The sequence below is a fragment of the Poecile atricapillus genome, chromosome 28, assembly GCF_030490865.1.
Source record: "Poecile atricapillus isolate bPoeAtr1 chromosome 28, bPoeAtr1.hap1, whole genome shotgun sequence".
NCBI classification, from domain to species: domain Eukaryota; kingdom Metazoa; phylum Chordata; class Aves; order Passeriformes; family Paridae; genus Poecile; species Poecile atricapillus.
In genome coordinates, this window is record NC_081276.1 from 1,781,834 (window position 1) to 1,807,461 (window position 25,628).

Here is a 25,628-nt window from a genome sequence, read left to right on the forward strand (position 1 = left end):
GGATTTCCATGAGATCCAGGATCCATTTTTCCCTGGATTTCCATGAGATCCAGGATCCATTTTTCCCTGGATTTCCATGAGATCCAGGATCCATTTTCCCCTGGATTTCCATGAGATCCAGGATCCATTTTCCCCTGGATTTCCATGAGATCCAGGATCCATTTTTCCCTGGATTTCCATGAGATCCGGGATCCATTTTCCCCTGGATTTCCATGAGATCCAGGATCCATTTTTCCCTGGATTTCCATGAGATCCAGGATCCATTTTCCCCTGAATTTCCATGAGATCCGGGATCCATTTTTCCCTGGATTTCCATGAGATCCGGGATCCATTTTTCCCTGAATTTCCATGAGATCCAGGATCCATTTTCCCCTGAATTTCCATGAGATCCAGGATCCATTTTCCCCTGGATTTCCATGGGATCCAGGATCCATTTTTCCCTGGATTTCCATGAGATCCGGGATCCATTTTTCCCTGGATTTCCATGAGATCCCGGATCCATTTTCCCCTGGATTTCCATGAGATCCAGGATCCATTTTTCCCTGGATTTCCATGAGATCCGGGATCCATTTTCCCCTGGATTTCCATGAGATCCAGGATCCATTTTTCCCTGGATTTCCATGAGATCCAAGATCCATTTTCCCTGGATTTCCATGAGATCCAGGATCCATTTTCCCTGGATTTCCATGAGATCCGGGATCCATTTTCCCCTGGATTTCCATGAGATCCAGGATCCATTTCCCCCTGGATTTCCATGAGATCCGGGATCCGAGGGCTCGGGCCCCGCGGTACCGGCGGCTCAGGAAGGGAACTCCCGGTGCCTTTTGTGCGGCGAGTGGCGACCGTGTGGCTCCTGCCCAGCACCCCCGGCCGGCGCTTCCGAGCGGCCGCTGTGCCCCTCACCATTAATTACTCTGAATAATTAATTACTTGTGCCGATTGATTGCCACTTCCGTGGAAAGCGCCGGGGGATGCGGGATTCAGGCGGGCACAGGGCTCTGCCTGTTCCCAGAGCTTTTATTATTTATCCAAATTCCCCCGAGCGCGCAGGGCGGGGGTTTGGGAAGGGTTTGGAGCGGGCAGATGTCGTTTGGAATTCAAGTGACAATGTGGTGGCATCTCGGAGCTGGGAAGGAGCAGGGCAGGGTGGCCGTGGGTGGAAGGGGATGGGTAAATGATATAATTATCATTAATTTATTATAACTTAATTATTTTTACTTCATTTTATATGTATATTATATATATATATTTATAATTTATAATTATATTTTATATTTATATATTTATATAATATATATAAATATTTTATATATTTATTTATACATTTGTTTATATATTTATTTATATATTTATTTTTATTTATATATTTAATTTTATTTATATATTTATTTCTATTTATATATTTATTTATATATTAATATTAATGTTTATATTAATGTTTATATTAATGTTTATATTAATGTTTATGTTAATATTTTTATATATTTATATTTATATATATTTATATATTTATATTTATATTTATATTTATATTTATATTTAATATCTTTATATAAATTTTATAGATATATTCTATAGTTTTATTTTATATTTATATATTTATATATTATATAATATATATATATTTATATTTATATATATATTTATATATATTATATATAAATATATAACTAAAATATATTTATTCTTATTTATTTATATTTATATATATATATATTTAATTTTAATATTTTTTATTTAATTTACATTTAATTATAATTTAATATAATTTATTATAAGGCTGCTTTAAAGCCCCAAACTGGCCTTTAGTCGCCAGGGCTGAGGGCACGCGGTGTCCCCAACAGTGTCACCACACGGTGAGTGGCCGCCACGTGTCCCTGTGAGCAGGTGCGAGGCTGGCGTGTGCCGTTAATGAGCGCGAGATGCTGCTCGGTGTCCCCGCACGGGACAATTAACACCTCGCTTAATGAGCCTGATTGAGGCCGGAGCGGGGCTGGCCGGGCCCGGTGTCCCCCGTGTCCCCCGTGTCCCCCGTGTCCCCCGTGTCCCCCGAGCCAGCCCAGAATCACCCACAGGGGTGAGCTGGTGGCGTGTGCACCGCGGGGATGGCCAAGGTGTCACCTCTCGTGTCGCCTCTGTGTCCCCTCTCGTGTCCCTCCATGTCCCCTCTGTGTCCCCTCCTGTGTCCCCTGTGTGTCCCCTCCATGTCCCTTCCCGTGTCCCCTCCGTGTCCCCTCCGTGTCCCTCCCGTGTCCCCTCCCTGTCCCCTGTGTGTCCCCTCCGTGTCCCCTCCGTGTCCCTCCCGTGTCCCCTCCGTGTCCCTCCATGTCCTCTCCCTGTCCCCTGTGTGTCCCCTCCCTGTCCCCTGTGTGTCCCCTGTGTGTCCCCTCCGTATCCCCCCCGTGTCCCCTCAGTGCCCCCTCGGTGTCCCCTCCCTGTCCCCTGTGTGTCCCCTCCGTGTCCCCTCCATGTCCCCTCCATGTCCCTTCCCGTGTCCCTCCCTGTCCCCTGTGTGTCCCCTCCGTGTCCCCTCCATGTCCCCTCCATGTCCCTTCCCGTGTCCCTCCGTGTCCCCTGTGTGTCCCCTCCGTGTCCCCTGTGTGTCCCCTCGGTGTCCCCTCGGTGTCCCCTCGGTGTCCCCTCGGTGTCCCCTCAGTGTCCCCTCGGTGTCCCCTCGGTGTCCCCTCCCTGTCCCCTGTGTGTCCCCTCGGTGTCCCCTGTGTGTCCCCTGTGTGTCCCCTCGGTGTCCCCTCGGTGTCCCCTCGGTGTCCCCTCCATGTCCCCTCGGTGTCCGCTCGGTGTCCCCTGTGTGTCCCCTCGGTGTCCCCTCCGTGTCCCCTCGGTGTCCCCTCGGTGTCCCCTCGGTGTCCCCTGTGTGTCCCCTCGGTGTCCCCTGTGTGTCCCCTCCCGTGTCCCCTCAGTGTCCCCTCGGTGTCCCCTCGGTGTCCCCTGTGTGTCCCCTCGGTGTCCCCTCGGTGTCCCCTCCCTGTCCCCTGTGTGTCCCCTGTGTGTCCCCTCGGTGTCCCCTCGGTGTCCCCTGTGTGTCCCCTCGGTGTCCCCTCGGTGTCCCCTCGGTGTCCCCTGGGTGTCCCAGGTGTCCGAGGGGGCAGGAGCGGGTCCTGCTGCGGGAAGGGGGAAGGGAAGGAGTCTCCATGGAAACCGCAAATAAAATCAATTCACGCTGCCCGTGGGTTCGGAGGGAAGTTGGGCCTGGCCGGGGGGGGATCCCCGGGGGGACCCTGCGGTCCCTTCTGTCCCTTCTTCTGTCCCTTCTGTCCCTTCTTCTGTCCCTTCTTCTGTCCCTTCTTCTGTCCCTTCTTCTGTCCCTTCTGTCCCTGCCGTGCCCAGGTGAGGGGACAGCGACTGCACGGAGGAGGTTCCGCGGTTCCGGCCTCCCCCTGTCCCCTCCGAGCTCTCCTGCCCAACTCCAGCCCGGCAGAGCCGCGCATCCTCCTGTCCGTCCGTCCGTCCGTCCGTCCGTCCGCCTGTCCCCGCTCCAGCGCCCCGAGCGCCGGCCGCAGCTGCGGTGGCAGAGGCCTCGCTAATGAGCTGCAGTCCTGATGAATGTGGCAGCTCTCCTGGAACGGGCTCCATCAGCCGCCGGCGGACCTGAGCGGAATAACAAGCGGCTCCGTGGGGCTCGGGACGGGGTCCCCCCGAGCCCCCCGAGACCGGCCGGGGACACCGGGCCGCGCTCCCGGGGAACTCCGGGGCTCCTCTCTGCCCCTCCAGGCTCCGGGACACCGCGCTGTCCCCTGGCCACGGGGCCACCAGCCCGAGCGGCTCGGGAGGCTCCCGGCAGTGCCTCTGTCCTGTGGGGGACAGCGGTGGCCACCACAGAGCCGTCCCCATCCGTGTCCCCACTCCTGTCCCCACGCCGCGCCTCGGCCGTGTCACCCCTCCATGGTGATGGCTGAGACCCACCAAACTCGTGTCACCTCCGCTGTCCCCTGGAGGGGTTGGGGACAGACCAGGGCGCTGCTGCAGTGTTGGGGACCCCTCCCCAGCCCCACGGCGGAGCCGCAGTGGGGTCCCCGCGGGCGGTGGGGGGTCCCTGTCCCTGGCAGCCGGAGCCCCTCGGCGTTGTCACCGCACCCCAACAGCCCGCGGCCGCTCCCCGTGTCCCTGTCACAACAAAGGAAAACATCTCCGGATGGAAACTGCGGGAGGGTCGTCACGGCAACACTGCTGCAGGATTTCACCAGAATCCCGGCGTTCGGCCTCAAAAAGACGCGCAGTCCCCGAGCTCCCCCGCGGATCCTGCCGGGCCTGGGGCTCGGGGAGCGGCACCGAGGGACAGAGGTGACCCCAACCTCGCTGTCCCGGGGCCACCCGGTGGGGACGCGGGGCCAGCGGGTTCCGGGGAGCAGCTCGGGGCTCTCGGGGCGCTGCTCTGGGGCCGGAGGGGTGCGGGGACCCCACCCTGGGCCAGGACGGCGACGCTGGGACATCGCTCCGGCTCTGCCACCCTTGGCAGGATGCTGGCGATGAAACCCGATGGTGTCACCTCGACTGGAGGGAGGACACCGGGGACACCGAACCGGTGATGCCATCGCTGCTCCCGGGGCGCGGAGCGGCCGCCGGGGAGCGGGGAGAGGTGTCGGTGACATCCCGGTCCCCAGAGCCTCGCCGGCGGGTGGCTGCTGTGACATTGATCTCCACTCGAGACCAGCTCACTGCCAGCACCTTCCCCTGCCCCAAAAACGGGCCGGTGACATCCCCGGTGCCTCCGCCGGGGCTCGGTGTCCCCTGGGGGATGGCCCGGGGTCCCTTTGAGACCCCGAGAGGCCCCGGGGCCCTTCGGAGGCTCGGGGGTCGAGCTGCGAGCAGCTGCGGTGGAGTTTTTTGGGATGGGTGACCCGTGGGAGGTGCTGGGGCCAGCCGGAATTCCCGCTGGGAATCCGGCATGGATCCATCCCATCCCTGCCCCATGCCGGATTTCCAGGTGGAATTTAGGAAGGTGAGGAGCAGGAGGGGAGGATTTGGGGCTGCAGGTGTGGTGGAGGGCAGCGGGGACATCCAGAGAGCGCCCAGGTGAGGATTTCAGAGCCGGCCTCACCCCACGGACACCCCCCGGACAGGGAACCACACCCTCCTCCCCAAAAACCCCCAAAAAACCACCCGGGGGTTCCCTCTCCAGAGCGGGACGGGACATCTGGAGGGTGTCCGCATCCTCCGGGGAGCGGGAAAAAACCGGGATATCAACCCTGGGACCCTCTCCCCAATTCCCCTTGGCAAAACCCCCCTGGGGACGGTGACCCCTGTCGCTGTCCCCCAGGCTCGGGCACCTCCGTGGGGCCGGGCCCGGCAGCTGCAGCCACATAAAAAGAAGGGGAACAGAGGAGCTCTGTGAGCCGGCAACGCCGGGATTGTGCCGGAGCAGGGGGGGCTCACAAAAGGCAGGAAACGCCACCGAAAGTCTGGCACAATGGAGTCGGAAATGAGAACTTTGCTCTCGGGTTTCCACGGATCCATCCTATGGGCGAAATAGGGAGGGGTTTGGGATTCTCTCTTTTTTTTTTGGTGGGTTTTTTTTGGTGCCAAGTCGTGGGAGACAGGCTGGCATTCTTCAGTCACCGGCGGGAAGGTGACACCCTCACCACCCCCCCAAAAAAAAAAACAACCAAACCATCAGTGATGGTTTTCTTCCCCTTTTTTGGGGGGTCGTTTCTCTCTTTGGAGAGTCTCGCACGGGTTTTTTTGGGGGGGGATTTGGGGATTTTGGAAGTCTTTATCCACCCACAGCATCTTCCAGCCCCCCTCGCCCCCCATTCCGGCCCCAGACGGGGGTGCAGGGGGGGCTGGAGGATGCTGGGGTTGCCCCCTGTAGGGCTCAAAGGGAATTTTGGGGTGCGGAAGGGGCTGGAAAATGCTCCCCATTTTGGAAACACCCCCAAAAAATCCCGCAGGATCCCCCCTCTCTCTCTTCCTGCCTCCATTCCAGCGACCCCCCCACATCCTCTTGGGGACCCCACCCCCATCAGAGCCCCCCCATTCCACGGACCCCCCCCCCACCCCTCTCAGCACCCTCTTAGAGACCCCCCCTCATTATAGGGACCCCCCAACCCTTCCCACGCTGAATGGGGTGCAAGAGGCGGCCCCGCTCGATGGGGAGGGGGCGGCCCCGGTTTTTTGGGGGGGGGGTGAGGAGGGAAGGGGGGGTTGGCCCGGGTTTGGGGGGGGGGGCGGCGCATGCGCGGTCGCCCCTCGCCCTGCGCCGGGCAGCGCGGAGCGGGCGCGGGTTCTCCGCCGCTGCGGGCAGGTGCGGGCGGGCGGCGGCACCGGCGGCACCGGCGGGGGCGGGAGGGGGGGGCCGCGCCCGCCGCCAGCCGCGATTGGCCCGGCCCGGCCCGGCTCGGCCCCCTCCGGGGGGGCCCGGCCCGCTGCCCCCCTCTCCGAGCCCCGCTTTTAAGCCCCCGGTGGCGGCGGCGGTGCTCGGCTCTAGCGGCGGCGATGAGTCCCGGCGTGCCCTGAGCACGGAGCAGGTACGTGCGACACCGGCACCGGCACCGGCACCGGCACCGGCACCGGCACCGGCACCGGCACCGGCACCGGCACCGGCACCGCCCCCGCTGCGGGCCGGCCGTGGGGACGGGGACAGGAGCGGGACTGATCCGCGCTGGGAGCGGGGCCCGGTGGCGGGGATGGGGACGGTGACAGCGACACTGCCACCGGTACCGGTACCGGCAGCGCTAGGGCTGGATGCGGGCGGGGGGCGCGGCGGGGGCCGCGGGAATGCGGGGCCCGGTGACACCGGCGCTGCTGCGGGGACGGGGATGGGGGCGGCGACACCGGCGGCGACACCGGCGCCACCACGGCAGGAGCGGGATGGATCCGGGCTGGGGAATGCGGGGGTTGGGGGGGCCGCGGGTCCCGGTGGCGGTGGCGGGGATGGGGACGGTGGCACCGGTGGTGGCAGGAGAGGGTCAGAGCAGGGCTGGGGCCGCGGTGGGGATGGGGACACTCGGTGTGGGGTGGTGGCCCTGGCGTGATGCTGGGGACACTCCAGGAGCTGCGGGGCTTGGGGACACTGCGGGGATCGGGGGCACCGGGACAGCCGGACAATGGGGGCGTGGCCACTGGAGCTGTGGAGACACCAGGACAGGGGGACACCAGGACAGGGGGACACCAGGACAGGGGGACACTGCCAGGACCGGAGCTCTGCGGGCTGGGGACGCTGAGAGGGACCGGGGAGCACCGGCACTGAGGACAGCGGGACAGACACGGCTGGGGACAGCGGGACACGGTGCCCTGAGCCCCCCAGGGGACAGAGGGCGAGCAGAGGTGGCCAGGGCTGGCAGGACAGCAGTGGTTGTCACCAAGGTGTCCCCCCGCTGCCTCGCTGGTGACACCGGGGGCTCCCTGGCGGGTCGGGAGCCGGGAATGTCCCCATCCCGGGGTGGCCCCGGCTGCCAGGAGAGCAGCGGGCAGGCAGTGGCACGGCGGGGATGTCCCCAGCACGGGGACACAGCGCCGGGATGGACGGACGGACGGACGGACGGACGGACGGATGATGGATGGATGGATGGATGGATGGATGGATGGATGGATGGATGGACGGACAGGGGTACGGACAGGGCTCGGCAACCCCAAAATCGGTGGGATAACGCTGCCAGCGGCCTGGATCCGTGCCAGGCCCACCGGCCCGGGGGTCTCCTCCCGGATCTGGGCACCGGGAGGGGTGTCGGCGGTCACTCCCAGCGTGTGGCCGAGCCACCGGCAGCGATGGGCTCGGAGCGATGCTGAGCCGGCTTTGGGGCTCCCGCGGCGCTTTGGGTTTTGCCGGGGAGAGGCAGAAAACGGGGCGAAAATAATAAATATTTATTAAAAAAAAAAAAAAAAAGAGAAGAGTAAAAAAATATAAAATAGGTAAAAAAAAAAAAAAAAAAAAAAAAAAAAGAGGAACAAATTCTAAAATAAAGGCTGCAGACTGTCTGCCTAATAAAAATCGCACCCGGCAAAGGGCCCATATTGGACGGGATCACAGTTTCCCGAGGTGCTAATTTATTCCGGCAGGCTGGGGGGAGCGGGGAGCATCACGTTGCCTGTGAGATGTGACGGCAGCGAGGTTTGCAGAATTCCTTTGTTGTGGGCAGAGAGGAGGGGACGCCGAGCCGGCCCCGCCGCCGGGCTCCTGCCGCGGCCGCGCAGCCCCGGGGGACACCCCCGCAGGACCCCCCCGGTCCCCGCTGGGGCGGCGGGGACACCCAGGGAGGGAGGTGGGTGCTGTGGGGAGGGGGCTGGGTTAAGGGTGGGGGGCGCAGGAGCAGCCCCCGGGGTGGCAGCGGGGAGGGGAGCGGGGGGGTGACACTCCGTGGGGGTGGGCAGCGGGATGTCGCCTGTGCGGCGGTGGCACCGCGGGCAGGGGTGACCCGCGGGGACAGCAGAGGTCAGGGGGGGTGCCCTGCGCAGGTGGCACCCCCAGAGCTGGGGGGGGGTCCCCAGGGTGGGGACAACGATGTCCCGGGTGGGTGGGCAGCGCTCCCTGTGTGCTGCCACCCCATCCCGTGTCGCCAGCGCTGTCCCAAATGTCGCCTCTGTCCCGCCCCGGGATCCCCCCGCTCCTGCCCAGCCCGGGCTCGGCGCAGCTCGGGGGGCACAGGTGACCCCCAAACTGACCGGGTGGTCCCGGCGGCCTGTGTGGAATTAAGCTCCGTTTCAGCTCAAGCTAATCACCAGCCCCGGCTTTGCATATTCATGAGCGGGATGAATTATTCATGAGGTGACAGCTAGTGACAGATGTGACAATGTTCACCCGGCTTTTGGGGGGGCGGGGGGGTTTGGGGGGGCGTTTGGCACCGCCGCTATTTTAAATTTCTCTCGTCTGCGATTGTCCCGGTTGGGCTGGGACGCGGAGGGGGACAGGGACACGCTCCTTGTCCCCGAGGGGGCCACGTGGCCTTGGGGACGTCACGGTGACACCGCCCTGACTGCGGGGACACCCCGCTGTGAGATCCGGCCACCTCCGTGGCCTCGCCGCCGCTGTGCCACCCCCGCTGTCACCCCCGGGCACCGCGTGGTGACACCCGCGGCTGCTGGCCCTGGGAATCCCGGCTGGATCCTGCCTGGGATCCGGGATCCATCCTGGGCTGATCCCGGTGTCACCACAGGGTCGGGATGTGACAGTGCCACCCTGAACTGCCTCAATCCCTGGGTATCCCCATCCCTGGGATCTGGGATCCATCCCGGGCTGATCCCGGTGTCAGCGCAGGGACACGATGTGACAGTGCCACCCTGAACTGCCTCAATCCCTGGGTATCCCCATCCCTGGGATCTGGGATCCATCCTGGGCTGATTCTGGTGACACTGCAGGGACAAGATGTGACAGTGCCACCCTGAACTACCTCAATCCCTGCCCAGCCATCCCTGGGGATCTGGGACCCATCCCGGACTGATCCTGGTGACACTGCAGGGACACGATGTGACAGTGCCACCCCTGGGTGCCTCAGTCCCTGGGGATCCCCATCCCTGGGATCTGGGATCCATCCCGGGCTGATCCTGGTGACACTGCAGGGACACGATGTGACAGTGCCACCCCTGGGTGCCTCAATCCCTGGGGATCCGGGATCCATCCCGGACTGATCCCGGTGACACCACAGGGACACGATGTGACAGTGCCACCCTGAACTGCCTCAATCCCTGGGATCCGGGATCCATCCCGGACTGATCCCGATGTCACCACAGGGACACGATGTGACAGTGCCACCCCTGGGTGCCTCAATCCTGGCTGGATCCTCATCCCTGGGATCTGGGATCCATCCGGTCTGATCCCGGTGTCACCACAGGGACACGATGTGACAGTGCCACCCTGAACTGCCTCAATCCCTGGGATCTGGGATCCATCCTGGTCTGATCCCGGTGACACCACAGGGACACGATGTGACAGTGCCACCCCTGGGTGCCTCAATCCCTGGGATCTGGGATCCATCCTGGGCTGATCCCGATGTCACCACAGGGACACGATGTGACAGTGCCACCCCTGGGTGCCTCAATCCCTGGGATCTGGGATCCATCCGGTCTGATCCTGGTGACACTGCAGGGACACGATGTGACAGTGCCACCCTGAACTGCCTCAATCCCTGGGGATCTGGGATCCATCCCGGGCTGATCCCAGTGTCACCGCAGGGACACGATGTGACAGTGCCACCCTGAACTGCCTCAATCCCTGGGATCTGGGATCCATCCTGGTCTGATCCCGATGTCACCACAGGGACACGATGTGACAGTGCCACCCTGAACTGCCTCAATCCCGGCGTGGCTGCGCATTCCCGGGTCACGAGGGGACGGAAGGATTCGGTCCTGGGGACACTTCCCGGCCGCGGGGACCTTGCGAGGGGACACCGCGTGTGGTGGCCCCGGCAGGGCTGGCACTCCCTGTGTCACCTGTCGTGACCCTGGGGGACACTTTGGGGGCTCAGCGGGGCAGGGACAGGGACAGGAGCGGGAATGTGTCCCCTGCGTGTGCCAAGGGCAGCGGTGACAGCCGGGTGTCCCCAGAGGAGCGTCCTGGCCCTGCTGGGAGGGGACTTTGGGGACAGCTGAGCTCTCCCAGGTGCTGCTGGCCCGGCCTTTCCCGCTTTTCCTGCTGCCAAAGCAAATCCTGCAGGAACGCTGATGTCAGGGAAGGCCACGGCTCTGATGTGTGACCCCAAAACCTGAACCCTCAGCCCCCAGCAGCACCCCCTGGGGTGGGCTCAGGGACCCCCATCCCATCCCTGGATCCCATCTGTGGATCCCATCCCTGGGTCCCATCCCTGGATCCCATCCCTGGATCCCATCCATGGATCCCATCCCATCCCTGGATCCCATCCCATCCCTGGATCCCATCCCTGGATCCCATCCCTGGATCCCATCCCTGGGTCCCATCCCTGGATCCCATCCCATCCCTGGATCCCATCCCTGGGTCCCATCCCTGGATCCCATCCCTGGATCCCATCCCTGGATCCCATCCCTGGGTCCCATCCCTGGATCCCATCCCTGGATCCCATCCCTGGGTCCCATCCCTGGATCCCATCCCTGGATCCCATCTGTGGATCCCATCCCTGGATCCCATCCCTGGATCCCATCCCTGGGTCCCATCCCTGGATCCCATCCCTGGATCCCATCCCTGGATCCCATCCATGGATCCCATCCCTGGATCCCATCCCTGGGTCCCATCCCATCCATGGATCCCATCCCTGGGTCCCATCCCTGGATCCCATCCCATCCCTGGATCCCATCCCTGGATCCCATCCATGGATCCCATCCCATCCCTGGATCCCATCCCTGGATCCCATCCCTGGATCCCATCCCTGGATCCCATCCCTGGATCCCATCCCTGGGTCCCATCCCTGGATTCCATCCCTGGATCCCATCCCTGGGTCCCATCCCTGGGTCCCATCCCTGGATCCCATCTCATCCCATCCCTCACCCAATGTCCCCATCCCCTACCTGATGTCCCCATCCCACACCCGATGTCCCCATCCCTCACCCAATGTCCCCATCCCTCACCCAATGTCCCCATCCCACTCTCAATGTCCCCATCCCTCACTCAATGTCCCCATCCTTCACCCGATGTCCCCACCCCGCACCCACCAAGGTCACCGCGCTGTTTCTCAGTCCTGGCCACCCCAGAAAGCCACAATTAACACTTCATTAATTAATCAAAATCACCATTTCCGGGAGGAACCGGAACCTCCCGAGCCCGAAAGTACCGAGGAAATTTTAATTTTTCCCCCTGGAGTGGGAAAAAAGGGAAAAGTTCGGTGCTGTTCAGGCTGCCCTGGAGGAATTTCCTTCCTGGAGCATCTCCGGGCAGGGATGAAGGAGCCGGGGCTGCTTTTTGGGATTTTCCAGCTCCTGGAAGATTTATCTGGGCAAAGGCTCATCCCATTCCTGACCCCGGGAATCTCCCAGCGCTTGGCTTCAGGGACAGAGCTGCCCGCGGTGGGGAAGGGGCTGCCAGGGCTTTATTCTTGAGAAGAAATCAGATAAAACGCGGTTTTCATCCCCAAAAAAGTCCCTTTGCCAGGCAGAACACGGGGGGGCTCTTTTTTCTCGCCGTTTCGCTCTTTCTTTCTATTTTTGTCCCATAAAAGGGACAGGAGGAGGCACGGAGGGCTGGAAAATGGAACATTGGGATGGGGGGTGAGGCTGAGACTCGGTTTGGGGCCGCTGGAGAAGCACAGGGGGCTCCTGGTGTCCCCCAAAGGTCGGGTGGTCCCCAAATCCCCGTCTGGGGTGGGGGAAAACGGAGAGCAGCAAATTCCAGGGTGGATCTGTGGGGTGGGAGATGGGTTTTGGTTGGGGATCTCTGGGATTTGGGGGTTTGGGGGTGCTGGGGGTGTCCCTGCTCAGCCGGTTTGGCACCCAGAGGCTGAGTGATGGCTGTGAGGGGAGCTGGATGGTGGCCGTGGGCACCTGGTGATGATTTTGGGCACTGAGTGATGATTTTGGGCACTGGGTGATGATTTTGGGCACTGGGTGATGATGGTGGTGGGAATTTGGTGATGATTTTGGGCACTGGGTGATGATTGTGGGCACTGGGTGATGATGGTGGTGGGAATTTGGTGATGATTTTGGGCACTTGGTGATGATTTTGGGCACCAGGTGATGATTGTGGGCACCAAGTGATGATTTTGGGCACCAGGAGATGGTGGTGGTGAGAATCTGGTGATGATTTTGGGCACTGGGTGATGATTTTGGGCACTGGGTGATGATGGTGGTGAGAATCTGATGATGATTTTGGGCACTGAGTGATGATTTTGGGCACTGAGTGATGATTGTGGGCACCAAGTGATGATTTTGGGCACCAGGAGATGGTGGTGGTGAGAATCTGGTGATGATTTTGGGCACTTGGTGGTGATTTTGGGCACTGGGTGATGATTTTGGGTACCAGGAGATGGTGGTGGTGAGAATCTGGTGATGATTTTGGGCGCTTGGTGGTGATTTTGGGCACTGGGTGATGATTTTGGGCACCAGGTGATGATTTTGGGCACCAAGAGATGGTGGTGGTGAGAATCTGATGATGATTTTGGGCACTGGGTGATGATTTTGGGCACTGGGTGACGATTTTGGGCACCAGGTGACGATTTTGGGCACCAAGAGATGGTGGTGGTGAGAATCTGGTGACGATTTTGGGCACTGGGTGATGATTTTGGGCACTGAGTGATGATTGTGGGCACCTGGTGATGATTTTGGGCACTGAGTGATGATTTTGGGCACCAGGACATGGTGGTGGTGAGAATCTGGTGACAATTTTGGGCACTTGGTGGTGATTTTGGGCACTGGGTGATGATTGTGGGCACTTGGTGATGATTTTGGGCACTTGGTGATGATTTTGGGCACTTGGTGGTGATTTTGGGTGCCAGGTGATGATTTTGGGCACCAAGAGATGGTGGTGGTTGGCACCTGGTGATGATTTTGGGCACTTGGTGACAGTTTTGGGCACTGGGTGACGATTTTGGGCACTGGGTGATGGTTGTGCCCATGGCAGGTGATGGTGGTGGGATTTGGGTGATGATGATGGTGGGATTTGGGTGATGATGATGGTGGGATTTGGGTGATGATGATGGTGGGATTTGGGTGATTTGGGTGGGATTTGGGTGATGATGATGGTGGGATTTGGGTGATTTGGGTGGGATTTGGGTGATGATAATGGTGGGATTTGGGTGATGATGATGATGATGGTGTAATTTGGATGATGATGATGGTGGGCACCCAGTGATGATGATGGTGGGATTTGGGTGATGATGATGGTGGGATTTGGGTGATTTGGGTGGGATTTGGGTGATGATGATGGTGGGATTTGGGTGATTTGGGTGGGATTTGGGTGATGATAATGGTGGGATTTGGGTGATGATGATGATGATGGTGTAATTTGGATGATGATGATGGTGGGCACCCAGTGATGATGATGGTGGGATTTGGGTGATGATGATGGTGGGATTTGGGTGATGATGATGGTGTGATTTGGGTGATGATGATGGTGGGATTTGGGTGATTTGGGTGGGATTTGGATGATGATAATGGTGTGATTTGGGTGATGATGATGATGGTGAGCACCCAGTGATGGTTGTGCCACATCTGCTGGAGCCGTGCTGGGAGCAGGGTGCCGGTGTCACACCCCAGCTGATGGCTGTGCCCACACCAGCAGCACCCAAATCCCCTCTGCTGCCGCCCCCCAGACGCTTCAGAGACCCCCCAGGGGAGCAGAAGGACGGGGGGGAGCTCCAGGGGCCACACCCGGGGTACCTCGGGGACACCACCGCGGGTGGAGTGCCACCCCCGCCGGATCCTCATCCCGGGGCTCTCCCCGCTCCTCCCGGGGCCACCGCTCGCCCCCCGGGCTGGCAGCTCCGCTGTCCCCGCAGGTCAAGGATGGTCCATGTGATGGGCGATGCCGCCTGCTGGCTCCTGCTCGGGCTCTCCCTCCTCCCCATCGCCCTCCTGGGTAAGTGCTCGGCTCCCCGCGCTAATTAGAGGCCGAGCAGCAATAAATAATGAACTCCGCGCCGCGGTAAATGGTGACGGGCAGTAATTAACCCGGCGGGATTAGTGAGGGAGAAACCCCCCCAGGCCGCCGAGCCCCCTCCCCGCCTCGGGATCGCTGCAGGCGAGACCTTAAATCCTTAATCCCGCTGAGCCCCCTCCCCACGGCCCCGCTGAGCCCCCCGGGGATTTACCGGGGCTCCGAGCCCTGTCCCCCCCTGTCCCCCGCGGCGGGGACACCCTCTGGGATGGCCCAGAGCCCCGAAGAGCCCGGGGCGAGGGGAGGGTGGGGGAGGAAGGTCCCGGGGGGGGATTAGTGGCTGTCCCCGACCCCCAGGCGGTCCCTGAGCCCACCGGGGGGTCCAGGGGGGTCCGAGACGCGGGGGATTTGTGGCGGCGGCGCGGGGAGACTGCCCAGGCTGGGACGGGATTAGTGCGGGAGGAGGAGGAGGAGGAGGGGGAGGACGATGAGGATGAGGTGAAGATGAGGATGAGGATGAGGATGAGGATGAGGATGAGGATGAGGATGAGGATGAGGATGAGGATGAGGATGAGGATGAGGATGAGGATGAGGAGGATGAGGAGGAGGAGGAGGAGGAGGGGGATGAGGATGAGGACGAGGATGAGGATGAGGATGAGGATGAGGACGAGGACGGGGACGAGGACGAGGACGAGGATGAGGATGAGGAGGATGAGGATGAGGATGAGGATAAGGATGAGGATGAGGATGAGGAGGATGAGGGTGAGGATGAGGATGAGGATGAGGATGAGGGTGAGGATGAGGATGAGGATGAGGATGAAGATGAGGATGAGGATGAAGGTGGTCACAGTCCTGCCAGGCTTCACCCCAGCGCGGCCGTGGCTTTTCCACCGTGGTCAGGCTGCATCTCTGGCCCTGCGGGCAGGGACAGGGCGGTGCTGGTGTCCCCTGGGAGCCGCGTGGCACCCACGGGCGCAGAGCAGTGGCCACAGCCTGGGGACATCCAGGGGGGGCTGGGGGTGGGATTGGGGGGCGTGGACCCCTCCCGAGTTGGGGGGCTCGGCCCCAGAGGGGTCAAGGTCGGGCCGCAGCCGCTCGATGGGGCGGCCGCGCTTTATCCCAATCCATCCCCCCTGCTCCTGCTCCTCCTGGGGCGCTCAGGAGCGGAGCCCCCCGAGCCCCCGCGGTGCCCCCCAGCCCTCCCCCGCTGTGACCGCAGCAGCCCGGCCGCTCTGCCCGCAGGCTCGCAGGACGAGGGGAAGGTGATCCACATCACCAGGGTGCAGCACCAGGCGCTGCGCGTCGGGCTGGGGGAGCCGGTGACTCTGCCCTGCCTCTTCCTCCTGCACCCCTCGGCTTCCCTGGGGCCCAACGAGCCCCCGGAGCCTCCCCGCGTCAAATGGAGCAAGGTGCGCTCGGCCACCGGCCAGAGGGAGGACGTGCCCATCCTGGTGGCCAAGGACAACGCGGTGAAGGTGGTGAAGGCTTACGAGGGGCGAGTGGCGCTGCCCGGGTACCCCCGGGACCGCTCCAACGCCACCCTGCAGCTGCGGGCGGCCCGCGCCAGCGACGCGGGGCTCTACCGCTGCGAGGTGGTGGCCGGCATCGATGATGAGCAGGACCTGCTGCCGCTGGAGGTGACGGGTGAGCCGGACACGGCCGCGGGGACAGCGGGGACACGGCCCGGGGGGAGCTGGAGGGGTCGCGAAGCCCCCGGGGCAGAGGGGAGGTGGGGGAGTTGGGCATTCAGGGGGAGATGGGCACCCCCATGGGAGCTGTGAGCTCCATTTGGTCCCTAAACCCCATTTGTACCCTAAACCCCATTTATATCCTGAACCCCATTTATTCCCTAAACCCTATTTGTATCCTGAACCCCATTTATTCCCTAAGCCACATTTATTCCCTAAATCCCTTTTGGTCTCTAAACCCCATTTGTATCCTGAACCCCATTTGTATCTTGAACCCCATTTGTACCCTAAATCCCATTTGTTCCCTGAACCCCATTTGTACCCTAAATCACGTTTGTACCCTAAATCCCATTTGTTCCCCGAACCCCATTTGGTCCCCAAACCAAATTTATTCCCTGAACCGAATTTATACCCTAAATCCCATTTATTCCCTAAATCACATTTGTACCCTGCACCCCATTTATTCCCTAAATCCCATTTATTCCCTGAACCCCATTTACTCCCTGAGCCCCATTTATTCCCTAAACCCCATTTGTTCCCTGAACCCCATTTATTCCCTAAATCCCATTTATTCCCTAAACCCCATTTACTCCCTGAGCCCCATTTATTCCCTGAACCCCATTTATTCCCTAAATCCCATTTATTCCCTGAACCCCATTTATTCCCTAAACCTCATTTATTCCCTGAGCCCCATTTGTACCCTGAACCCCATTTATTCCTTAAACCCCATTTATTCCCTGAACCCTATTTGTTCCCTGAACCCCATTTATTCCCTAAACCCCATTTATTCCCTAAATCCCATTTATTCCCTAAACCCCATTTATTCCCTGAACCCTATTTGTTCCCTGATCCCCATTTACTCCCTGAGCCCCATTTGTTCCCCCCACCCCATTATTTTTCCCCGCACCCCACAGTTCCTGCCCACCCCATGCACCCTGCGCCCTCCACCACAGCCGCGCCCCCCAGGCACCCCCGCACCCCCTCCAAGCCGCTCCTCCCAAGCGCCCCACGGTGCTTCTGTACCCCATGAACCCCAAAACCATCCCTGCACCCCCCGTGCCCCTCCTGCACCCCTCGGACCGCACACGACCCCCGGTGCCCCCCGGTGCCCCCCGGTACCATCTCCCCTCTCCGTGCCCCCCCAGGCGTTGTGTTCCACTACCGGCCCGCGGGCCAGCGCTACGCCCTGAGCTTCCCCGCCGCCCGTCGCGCCTGTCGCGACAACTCCGCCGTCATCGCCTCCCCCCAGCACCTCCAGGCCGCCTTCGAGGACGGCTACGACAACTGCGACGCGGGCTGGCTCAGCGACCAGAGCGTGCGGTGAGTGCGCGGGGACCCCCGGGGACCCCCCGGGAGCCTCTCCCCGCGGAGCCCAGCGCCCACCGTGCCCGTCCCGGCAGGTACCCGATCACCCTGTCCCGGCCCGGCTGCTACGGAGACCGCAACAGCCTCCCCGGCGTGCGCAGCTACGGGCGCAGGGAGCCCGCCGAGCTCTACGATGTGTACTGCTACTCCCGGGAGCTGCGAGGCAAGGGCTGCGAGCCGGGAGGGGGACAGGGGTGGCACTTGGTCACCAGGGGTGGCCCTTGGTGACCAGGGGTGTCCAGGGGTGGCACTTGGTCACCAGGGGTGCCCAGGGATGGCCAGGGGTGTCCAGGGGTGGCCCTTGGTGCCCAGGGGTGTTCAGGAGTGACCCTTGGTGACCAGGGGTGTCCAGGGGTGGCCCTTGGTCACCAGGGGTGCCCAGGGATGGCCAGGGGTGTCCAGGGGTGGCCCTTGGTCACCAGGGATGTCCAGGGATGGCCAGGGGTGTCCAGGGGTGGCCCTTGGTCACCAGGGGTGTCCAGGGGTGGCTCTTGGTCACCAGGGGTGCCCAGGGATGTCCAGGGGTGGCCAGGGGTGTCCAGGGGTGGCCCTTGGTCACCAGGGGTGGCCCTTGGTCACCAGGGGTGGCCCTTGGTCACCAGGGGTGTCCAGGAGTGACCCTTGGTGCCCAGGGGTGTCCAGGGGTGGCCCTTGGTCACCATGGGTGGCCCTTGGTCACCAGGGGTGCTCAGGGATGGCCCTTGGTGACCAGGGGTGTCCAGGGATGTCCAGGGGTGGCCCTTGGTGACCAGGGGTATCCAGGGGTGTCCAGGGGTGGCCCTTGGTGCCCAGGGGTGCCCAGGGGTGCCCAGGGATGTCCAGGGGTATCGAGGGGTGTCCAGGGGTATCCAGAGGTGCCATGGGGTATCCAGGGGTGACCAGGGGTATCCCGGGGTGCCCAGGGGTGGCCCTTGGTGCCCAGGGGTGTCCAGGGGTGGCCCTTGGTGCCCAGGGGTGCCCAGGGATGTCCCTTTGTGCCCATGGGTGCCCAGGGATGTCCCTCCGTGGCCACATCTCCGTGCACGCCCCCCACCCGCGGTCCGCTTGCCGGGTGGGTGCCCAGTTTGGCACCCTCACCCAGGACACCCCAAAAGCTCCGCTCGGCTCCTCCGGCTGTGGCCGTGTCCCCAACGCGTCCCCTCTCCCGCAGGGACCGTGTTCTACGCCACCGAGCCGGGCCGCTTCACCTGGCAGGGCGCCCGCAGGCACTGCCGGAGCCGGGGGGCATCGCTGGCCACCACGGGCCAGCTCTACCTGGCCTGGAGAGAGGGGCTGGACCAGTGCGACCCGGGCTGGCTGGCCGATGGCAGCGTGCGCTACCCCATCCGCCAGCCCCGCAGGAAGTGCGGGGGAGAGGCCTCGGGGGTGCGGACCCTCTACCAGTTCCCAAACCGCACCGGTTTCCCCCCCGCCGCCTCCAGATTCGACGCTTACTGCTACAAAGGTGAGGGGGAGCCCCCCGGAGCCCCCCGGCCGCTCCCTCCTTCCCTCCGGGATCGGTGGGCGCGGCCGGGAAAATCGCTGCGGATGAATATTTAATTAGGGAATTAATGACATAAATGAGGCGGAGCGGCGCTGGGAGGGGGCGCAGCTCCAGCTGGGTGCGGTGCTCGGTGCTGGCACTGGCGGGGGGGCTGCGGTGCCACCCCCCGGGTGCCACCGCTGATGCTCGCGGTGTCCCCGCAGCCGCGGGGGACGCGGAGGAGGCGGTGCTGCCGGTGCCGCCCACGCCCGAGCCGCCGAGCAGCGACAACGTGCTGGTGGAGCACAGCGAGGAGCTGGGCACATCGGGGGACACCCGCGACATCCCCCGCGACCGCCACCACCTCCTGCCACCGCCGGGGCCCGCGGGGCTGGGCGAGGATGAGGACGAGCAGCTGCGGCCGGCCCGGGGCAGCCCGGTGGGGCAGCGCGGGGACCTCCCGGTCACTGCCCTGCCACCGGCACCGGCGGCTCCGGGCTTGGCCACGGGCGCTGCGACATCGCTGCCGCCCACCGCGGCCACCTCGCTGGCGTGGCCCCACGAGGAGGAGGCTCTCAACGCGCTGGATCAGGATCCGGAGAGCTCCCGGTGGGATCCTCCCAGCGCCAGCCCGGCACAAGGAGACTCTGAGGAACCCCCGGCCACCTTCCTGTCGCATTCCCGGAGCGCAGCCCCCGAGCACGGCCCCGGCTCGTCCTTGGCACCGGCTGGGCTGGGGACGGTGCCCAGCGCGGCCCCGGAGACCCCCGGCACCCCCCCGGGCAGCTCCAGCGCCCCGAGGAGGAGCTACCCCGGCCTGAACGGGCGCTACTTCCAGCTCCAGAGGCACAGCCGGGACCCCGCGGTGGCACCTGGGGACCCCACGGTGACAGCTGGGGACCCCGCGGTGGCATCTGAGGACCCCGCGGTGGCATCTGAGGACCCCACGGTGACAGCTGGGGACCCCACGGTGGCAGCTGAGGACCCCACGGTGGCACCTGAGGACCCCGCGATGACAGCTGAGGACCCCACGGTGACAGCTGAGGACCCCACGGTGGCACCTGGAGACCCCACGGTGGCACCTGAGGACCCCACGGTGGCATCTGAGGACCCCGCGGTGGCATCTGAGGACCCTACGGTGACAGCTGGGGACCCGGCGGTGACAGCGGGAATTGTCAGCCAGGCCGTGGAGCTGCGGAGCCTCCCCCGAGGTGGCAGCGGGAGCCCCGGCCGGGAGGGTCCCCAGGCGCCCCCCGAGGCTCTGGAGGAGAAGATCAGCCCCGGTGAGTGACCGCAGACACGGCCGGGGGCTCCCAGCGCGGTCACCCCTCGGTGACCCCTTGCCGGTGCCATCTCTTGCAGAGCTGGTGGCCGCGGCCACCTCCCCCGTGTCCCTGTCGCCGAGGGGCTCAGGGACCCCCGCAGGGACCCCCCCCGTGCCGTTCCCGTCCCCCGCCGCTCCCCGCGAGGCTCGGGACCACCGGGACATCCCCGCCCAGCCCCGCGTCCCCAGCGCCCGCGGGGACTCCCCGAGGCCACCCGCCGATGCCACCGAGGACTTCTCTGGGGACCCCCCCTCCCAGGAGGGCTCCGTGCCCCCGCTGCCCCCGCTGCCCCCGGCCCCGCTGGTGGCCGAGGGTCCCGAGCTGTCCCCGCAGCCCCGCGGGGACACCGGGGACGGCAGCGGGGCCCCGGGGGACGGCGCGCTGGAGAGGCAGAGGAAGGCGGTGACATTCCTGCAGCCCGAGGGACCCTCCGAGGGACACCGCGCCACCCCCGGCCACACCGAGGGGGCTTCCCCGGGGCCCCGGGGCCGCTCCGGCCCCACGGCTCCCCACGGGGCGGCCGAGCCCAGCCGGGAGCAGCCGGAGAAACCCAGGGATGTTGGGAATGACGCGGCCGAGCCCAGCAGCGAAGCGGCCGCGTCCCCCCCGGGCTGGGATGTCCCCTCAGCGTCCCCTTCCCCCGCGGCCACCGAGGTGGTGCTGTGGGCCAGCACCGAGCGGCCGGAGGAGGCGGAGCCGGTGGCCGAGGAGGGGTCCACGGGCTTCGCTCCCCCAGAGCCACAGCCCACCCACCGCTCCGAGCTGGAGCCGGGGGCAGCCGAGCAGCTCCTCCTGTCCCCCCCGGGCCCCCGGCAACCCCCCGACCCCCCAACTGTCCCCAGCCACCAGGGCGCTCCCCCAGCCCCCGGCGAGGAGGATTCCTCCGGGGAGGCCAAGAGGGAAGAGCCCCCCGCGCCCCTCGGCTCGGCCACCCGCGGGCCCTGGCCGTCCCCCGGTGTCCCCCGCCCGGGGGGGACAGAGCCCGCGGGGTCCCCGAGCTCGGGGCTGCTCTTTGAGCCCTCGGCCGAGCCGGAGCTGGGGGGCGCGGGGGGGTCCCCGCTGCTGGATACCGACAGCGGCAGCGGCGAGGAGCCGGCGCTGGACGAGCGGGAGCTGCTGGCCTGGGTGGGCACCGGCAACGCCAGCGGGCACGGTGAGCTGCGGGCACCGGCACCGACGGGCCCGGCGGGAGGTTTGGAGGCGGAGGTTCGGGCGGCGTCGCTGCTTTTATCCGAATCTCCCGTCTGGGAGCCGAGGGGATGGAGTCGGGCGGGGGTCGGGGGGCACCCAGGACCCCCCCAGGCCGGCTCAGGGCAGCGCTGCCGCCCCGCAGCTCCGGCCGAGCCGTGCCACAACAACCCGTGCCTGCACGGAGGGACGAGCCGGGCCAACGGCACCGTGTGCGGCTGCAGCTGCGCCCCGGGCTTCACCGGAGAGAACTGCGAGATCGGTGAGCGCCGGGGCTCCGGGAACGGAGCGGGGCGGGCAGCGCACGGCCCCGGGGGTGGCGGCAGCCCCACAGCCGCCCGTGTCCCCGCAGACATCGATGACTGCCTGTCCAGCCCGTGCCAGAACGGCGGCACCTGCATCGACGAGGTCAATTCCTTCGTGTGCCTCTGCCTGCCCAGCTACGGCGGCAGCCGCTGCGAGAAAGGTGGGGCCAGCCCCCGGTGTCCCGCAATGTCACCCCTGTGTCACCGTGGGGACATTGCCCAGCCCCCGGTGTCCCCCTGTGTCATTGTGGGGACATTGCCCAGCCCCCGGTGTCTCCCAGTGTCATTGTGGGGACATTGCCCAGCCCCCGGTGTCCCCCAGTGTCACTCCTGTGTCACCGTGGGGACATTGCCCAGCCCCCGGTGTCTCCCTGTGTCCCCATGTGTCACCGTGGGGATATTGCCCAGCCCTCGGTGTCCCCCTGTGTCACTGTGGGGACACTGCTCTGCCCCCGCTGTCCCCCTGTGCCACCACGGGGACATTGCCCTGCCCCCGGTGTCCCGCACTGTCCCCCCCCAGTGTCCCCCCGGTGTCCCCCAGTGTCACTGTGGGGACATTGCTCTGCCCCCGGTGTCCCCCTGTGTCCCCCAGTGTCTCCCAGTGCCCCTATCTGTCACCGCGGCTCTGTCACCTCTGTCACCCAGCCCTCAGTGTCCCCCAGTGTCCCCCAGTGCCACCACCGGGACACTGCCCACCCCTGCGGCTCTGGGGGGGCTCCAAGGCGACACAAACCCCTGAGGGCGGGGCTGTGGGCCGGCCCTTCGCCCTGCGGCCACTGTCGCCGCTGGTGTCCCCGCAGACACGGAGGGCTGTGACCACAACTGGCACAAGTTCCAGGGCCACTGCTACCGCTACTTCTCCCGCCGGCGCTCCTGGGAGGACGCGGAGCGCGACTGTCGCCGCCGGGCCGGGCACCTCACCAGCATCCACTCGCAGGAGGAGCACGGCTTCATCAACGGTGGGCTGGGGGTCCCCGGAGCCCCCTCCCCGGGCTCTGCTCGTCCCCTCCGTGCGAGCCGCGGCTGCCTCTCCCCGCAGGCTTCGGCCACGAGAACACCTGGATCGGCCTCAACGACCGCATCGTGGAGCAGGACTTCCAGTGGACGGACAACACCGGCTTGGTGAGGGTTTTGGGGGTCCGAGGGGGGGCTCGGGGCGCGGGAAGGGGGTGCGGGGGGTGTCACCCTCCCTGGTGGCCCCGCAGCAATACGAGAACTGGCGGGAGAACCAGCCCGACAACTTCTTCGCGGGAGGGGAGGACTGCGTGGTGCTGGTGTCCCACGAGATCGGCAAGTGGAACGATGTGCCCTGCAACTACAACCTGCCCTACATCTGCAAGAAGGGCACAGGTAGCGCCCCCGCCACCCCCGGCCTGCAGGTCCCGCTGGCCCCGTCCTGCAGTCCTTGGTGTCCCCATCCCGCAGTCCTTGGTGTCCCCATCCCGCAGTCCGTGGTGTCCCCATCTTCATCCTGCAGGTCCTGATATCCCTGTCCCCATCCTGCAGTCCCTGCTGTCCCCATCCTGCAGTCCCCGGTGTCCCCGTCCCCATTCCACAATTCCTGACATCCCTGTCCCCATCCCACAGTCCGTGGTGTCCTCATCACCATCCTGCAGTCCCTGACATCCCTGTCCCCATCCCGCAGTCCCCGGTGTCCCCATCTTCATCCTGCAGGTCCTGACATCCCTGTCCCCATCCCGCAGTCCCCGGTGTCCCCATCTTCATCCTGCAGGTCCTGATATCCCTGTCCCCATCCTGCAGTCCCCGGTGTCCCCATCCCCATTCCACAATTCCTGACATCCCTGTTCCCATCCCACAGTCCCCGGTGTCCCCATCCCGCGGGTCCCGGTGTCCTCATCCCCATTCCACAATTTCCCTGTCCCCATCCCAAACTCCCCCGTGTCCCCATCCCTCCATCCCCGCTGTCCCCACCCCCAGCCAACCTTTCCCAGCCCTTCCCCTGGGCGAGCTCCAGCAGTTCTCTCCCAAATCTCCAATTTCCCTCCCTTTCCCCCTGCCCAACCCTCCCTCAGCGCTCCGGTTTCTTCCCTTTGCTCCCATTAAATTCCCATTCAATTCCCATTAAATTCCCGTTAAATTACCATTAAATTCCCATCCCTTCCCATTCCGTTCCTCCAGCTGCTCCTCCCCGCCCCGCGCTCTAATGACGCCCCAATAAAGCCATTAATTAACCAATTAAACCCTGGGAACACCTGGCGGACGAGCCCCTCCCAAAGCCACCAGCGGTGTCCCCAGCGGCGCGGGGAGGGGGTGGCCCGGACTGGTGTCCCTTGTCCCCTCCTCCCAGTAACTCCCAGTAACTCCCAGTAACTCCCAGTAACTCCCAGTAACTCCCAGCGCCAGGGGGGTGACGGAGCTCCGTCCCCCCCTCTCCCAGTGCTGTGCGGGCCCCCCCCGGAGGTGCCGAACGCTTTCCCGGTGGGAAAGAAGAAGGAGAAGTACAACATCCACTCCAGCGTGCGCTACCAGTGCCACGAGGGCTTCACCCAGCGCCACGTCCCCACCATCAAGTGCCACAGCACCGGCAAATGGGACCGGCCCAAAATCCTCTGCACAAAACGTTAGTGGGGAGGTTCCGGGGGGTCTCGGGGGGCTGCGCAGGGTGGGAGGGTGCTCGGAGTGGCTCAGCTTAGCTCAGGGATTGGGTTGTTGTTTTTTTTTTCCTCACTCCGGCTTCCAGGAGGATTTGAGCTGGCTGATTCAGTATTTTAATCAGTAAATAAAGAAGGTGGGGAAATTCCTCCGCTGGGTTCTGTTTCACGGTTTATTTCTGTGAAGGGAACTCCGGAGGATGAGATAAAAGATTGGGGTCTGGGGTGTTTCTTTTAGCAAGGGCTTCTTCGGAGGGTGGGAACATCCAAAAAAAAAAAACATTTTCTACAGCCAGCACATTTACAAACTTTCTGCAAATCCAGGTTAAACACGCTAATAAGATAATATAATAATAATATTTATAATAATTAAATAAATAAATAAATAAATAAATAAATATTATAATAGTAATAGTAATGATAATGATGATGATGATGATGATGATGATAATAATAATAATAATAATAGTAATAATAATAATAATAGGACTTTTTGGGATGCCTGCACAGGTGCAGGAGCGAGCTCACAGAGCTCACGGGTGCGCGGGGAGAGAGAGGAGAGGGGGGATGAGAGCAGTCCAGGCCAACAGCTACAAACACAAAACAACATAAAATAACTCAGGAACATCCTAACACCCCTCACCACACCCGGAGGGGGTCAGGAACCGCTCCCTGACCCCCGCCTCGCCCCCGTCCTTGCCCCCCGTTAGCCAGGCGGTCGCACCGAGCGCGGCGGCACCGGCGGCACCGGCACAGCCACCAGCACCGGCAGCACCACCAGCACAAAGCCCGCAAGGAGCGGCGAAAACACCGGCAGCACCTCCGGCTGGACGGCATGGAGGAGGGCCACTACTTCTAGAGCCGGGCGAGCACAAAGGGGGACGTGGCCATGTCCCCCCCGCCCCTCTCCCACCCTCTCCCCTCCCCTCTTTTTTAACCCCCTTTTGGCTTTAGCTCCTTAGGATGCCCGGCCCCGTAGGGAATAGGATCCGGAGGGGGCGGCTGCGTGTGCGTCCCCAGCCCTCCCTGCATGTCCCACGCTCAGCGCCCCCGGCCCGGGCTGGAGCCCCCAGCCCCGCACAGGGACCCCTCCCCAAACCGGGCTCTGTCCCTGTCCCCAAATCGGGGGTGAATCAGGCAGCCCCCTCCCCAATATCCCACCTGGGCTGGCTCTGGTTTTTTAGCAGCGCCCCCATTTCCCTGCCCCAGCACCTCTGGGGGTCCCCGCGGCCGG

General features: G+C 63.2%; 1 protein-coding gene across 1 annotated transcript; it reads left to right on the top strand.

Annotated features, from left to right (window-relative positions):
- The first annotated feature begins 14,358 nt into the window (after nucleotides 1-14,358).
- NCAN (neurocan) lies at nucleotides 14,359-25,253 on the top strand. The gene is made up of 14 exons (XM_058859054.1): nucleotides 14,359-14,431; nucleotides 15,692-16,093; nucleotides 17,283-17,457; nucleotides 17,538-17,665; nucleotides 18,653-18,946; nucleotides 19,189-20,247; nucleotides 20,327-21,442; nucleotides 21,623-21,739; nucleotides 21,830-21,943; nucleotides 22,583-22,741; nucleotides 22,822-22,904; nucleotides 22,988-23,132; nucleotides 24,181-24,363; nucleotides 25,105-25,253. Exons 1-14 carry the CDS (start codon nucleotides 14,359-14,361, stop codon nucleotides 25,251-25,253), a joined length of 4,197 nt encoding a protein of 1,398 aa, XP_058715037.1.
- The last annotated feature ends 375 nt before the right edge of the window (nucleotides 25,254-25,628 follow it).

Coding starts and splice junctions, on each gene's coding strand:
- NCAN (XM_058859054.1), top strand. CDS start 14,359: ATGGTCCATGTGATGGGCGATGCCGCCTGCTGGCTCCTGCTCGGGCTC. Junction 22,905..22,987: donor GGACGGACAACACCGGCTTG/GTGAGGGTTTTG, acceptor GTGGCCCCGCAG/CAATACGAGAACTGGCGGGA. Junction 23,133..24,180: donor CATCTGCAAGAAGGGCACAG/GTAGCGCCCCCG, acceptor CCCCTCTCCCAG/TGCTGTGCGGGCCCCCCCCG.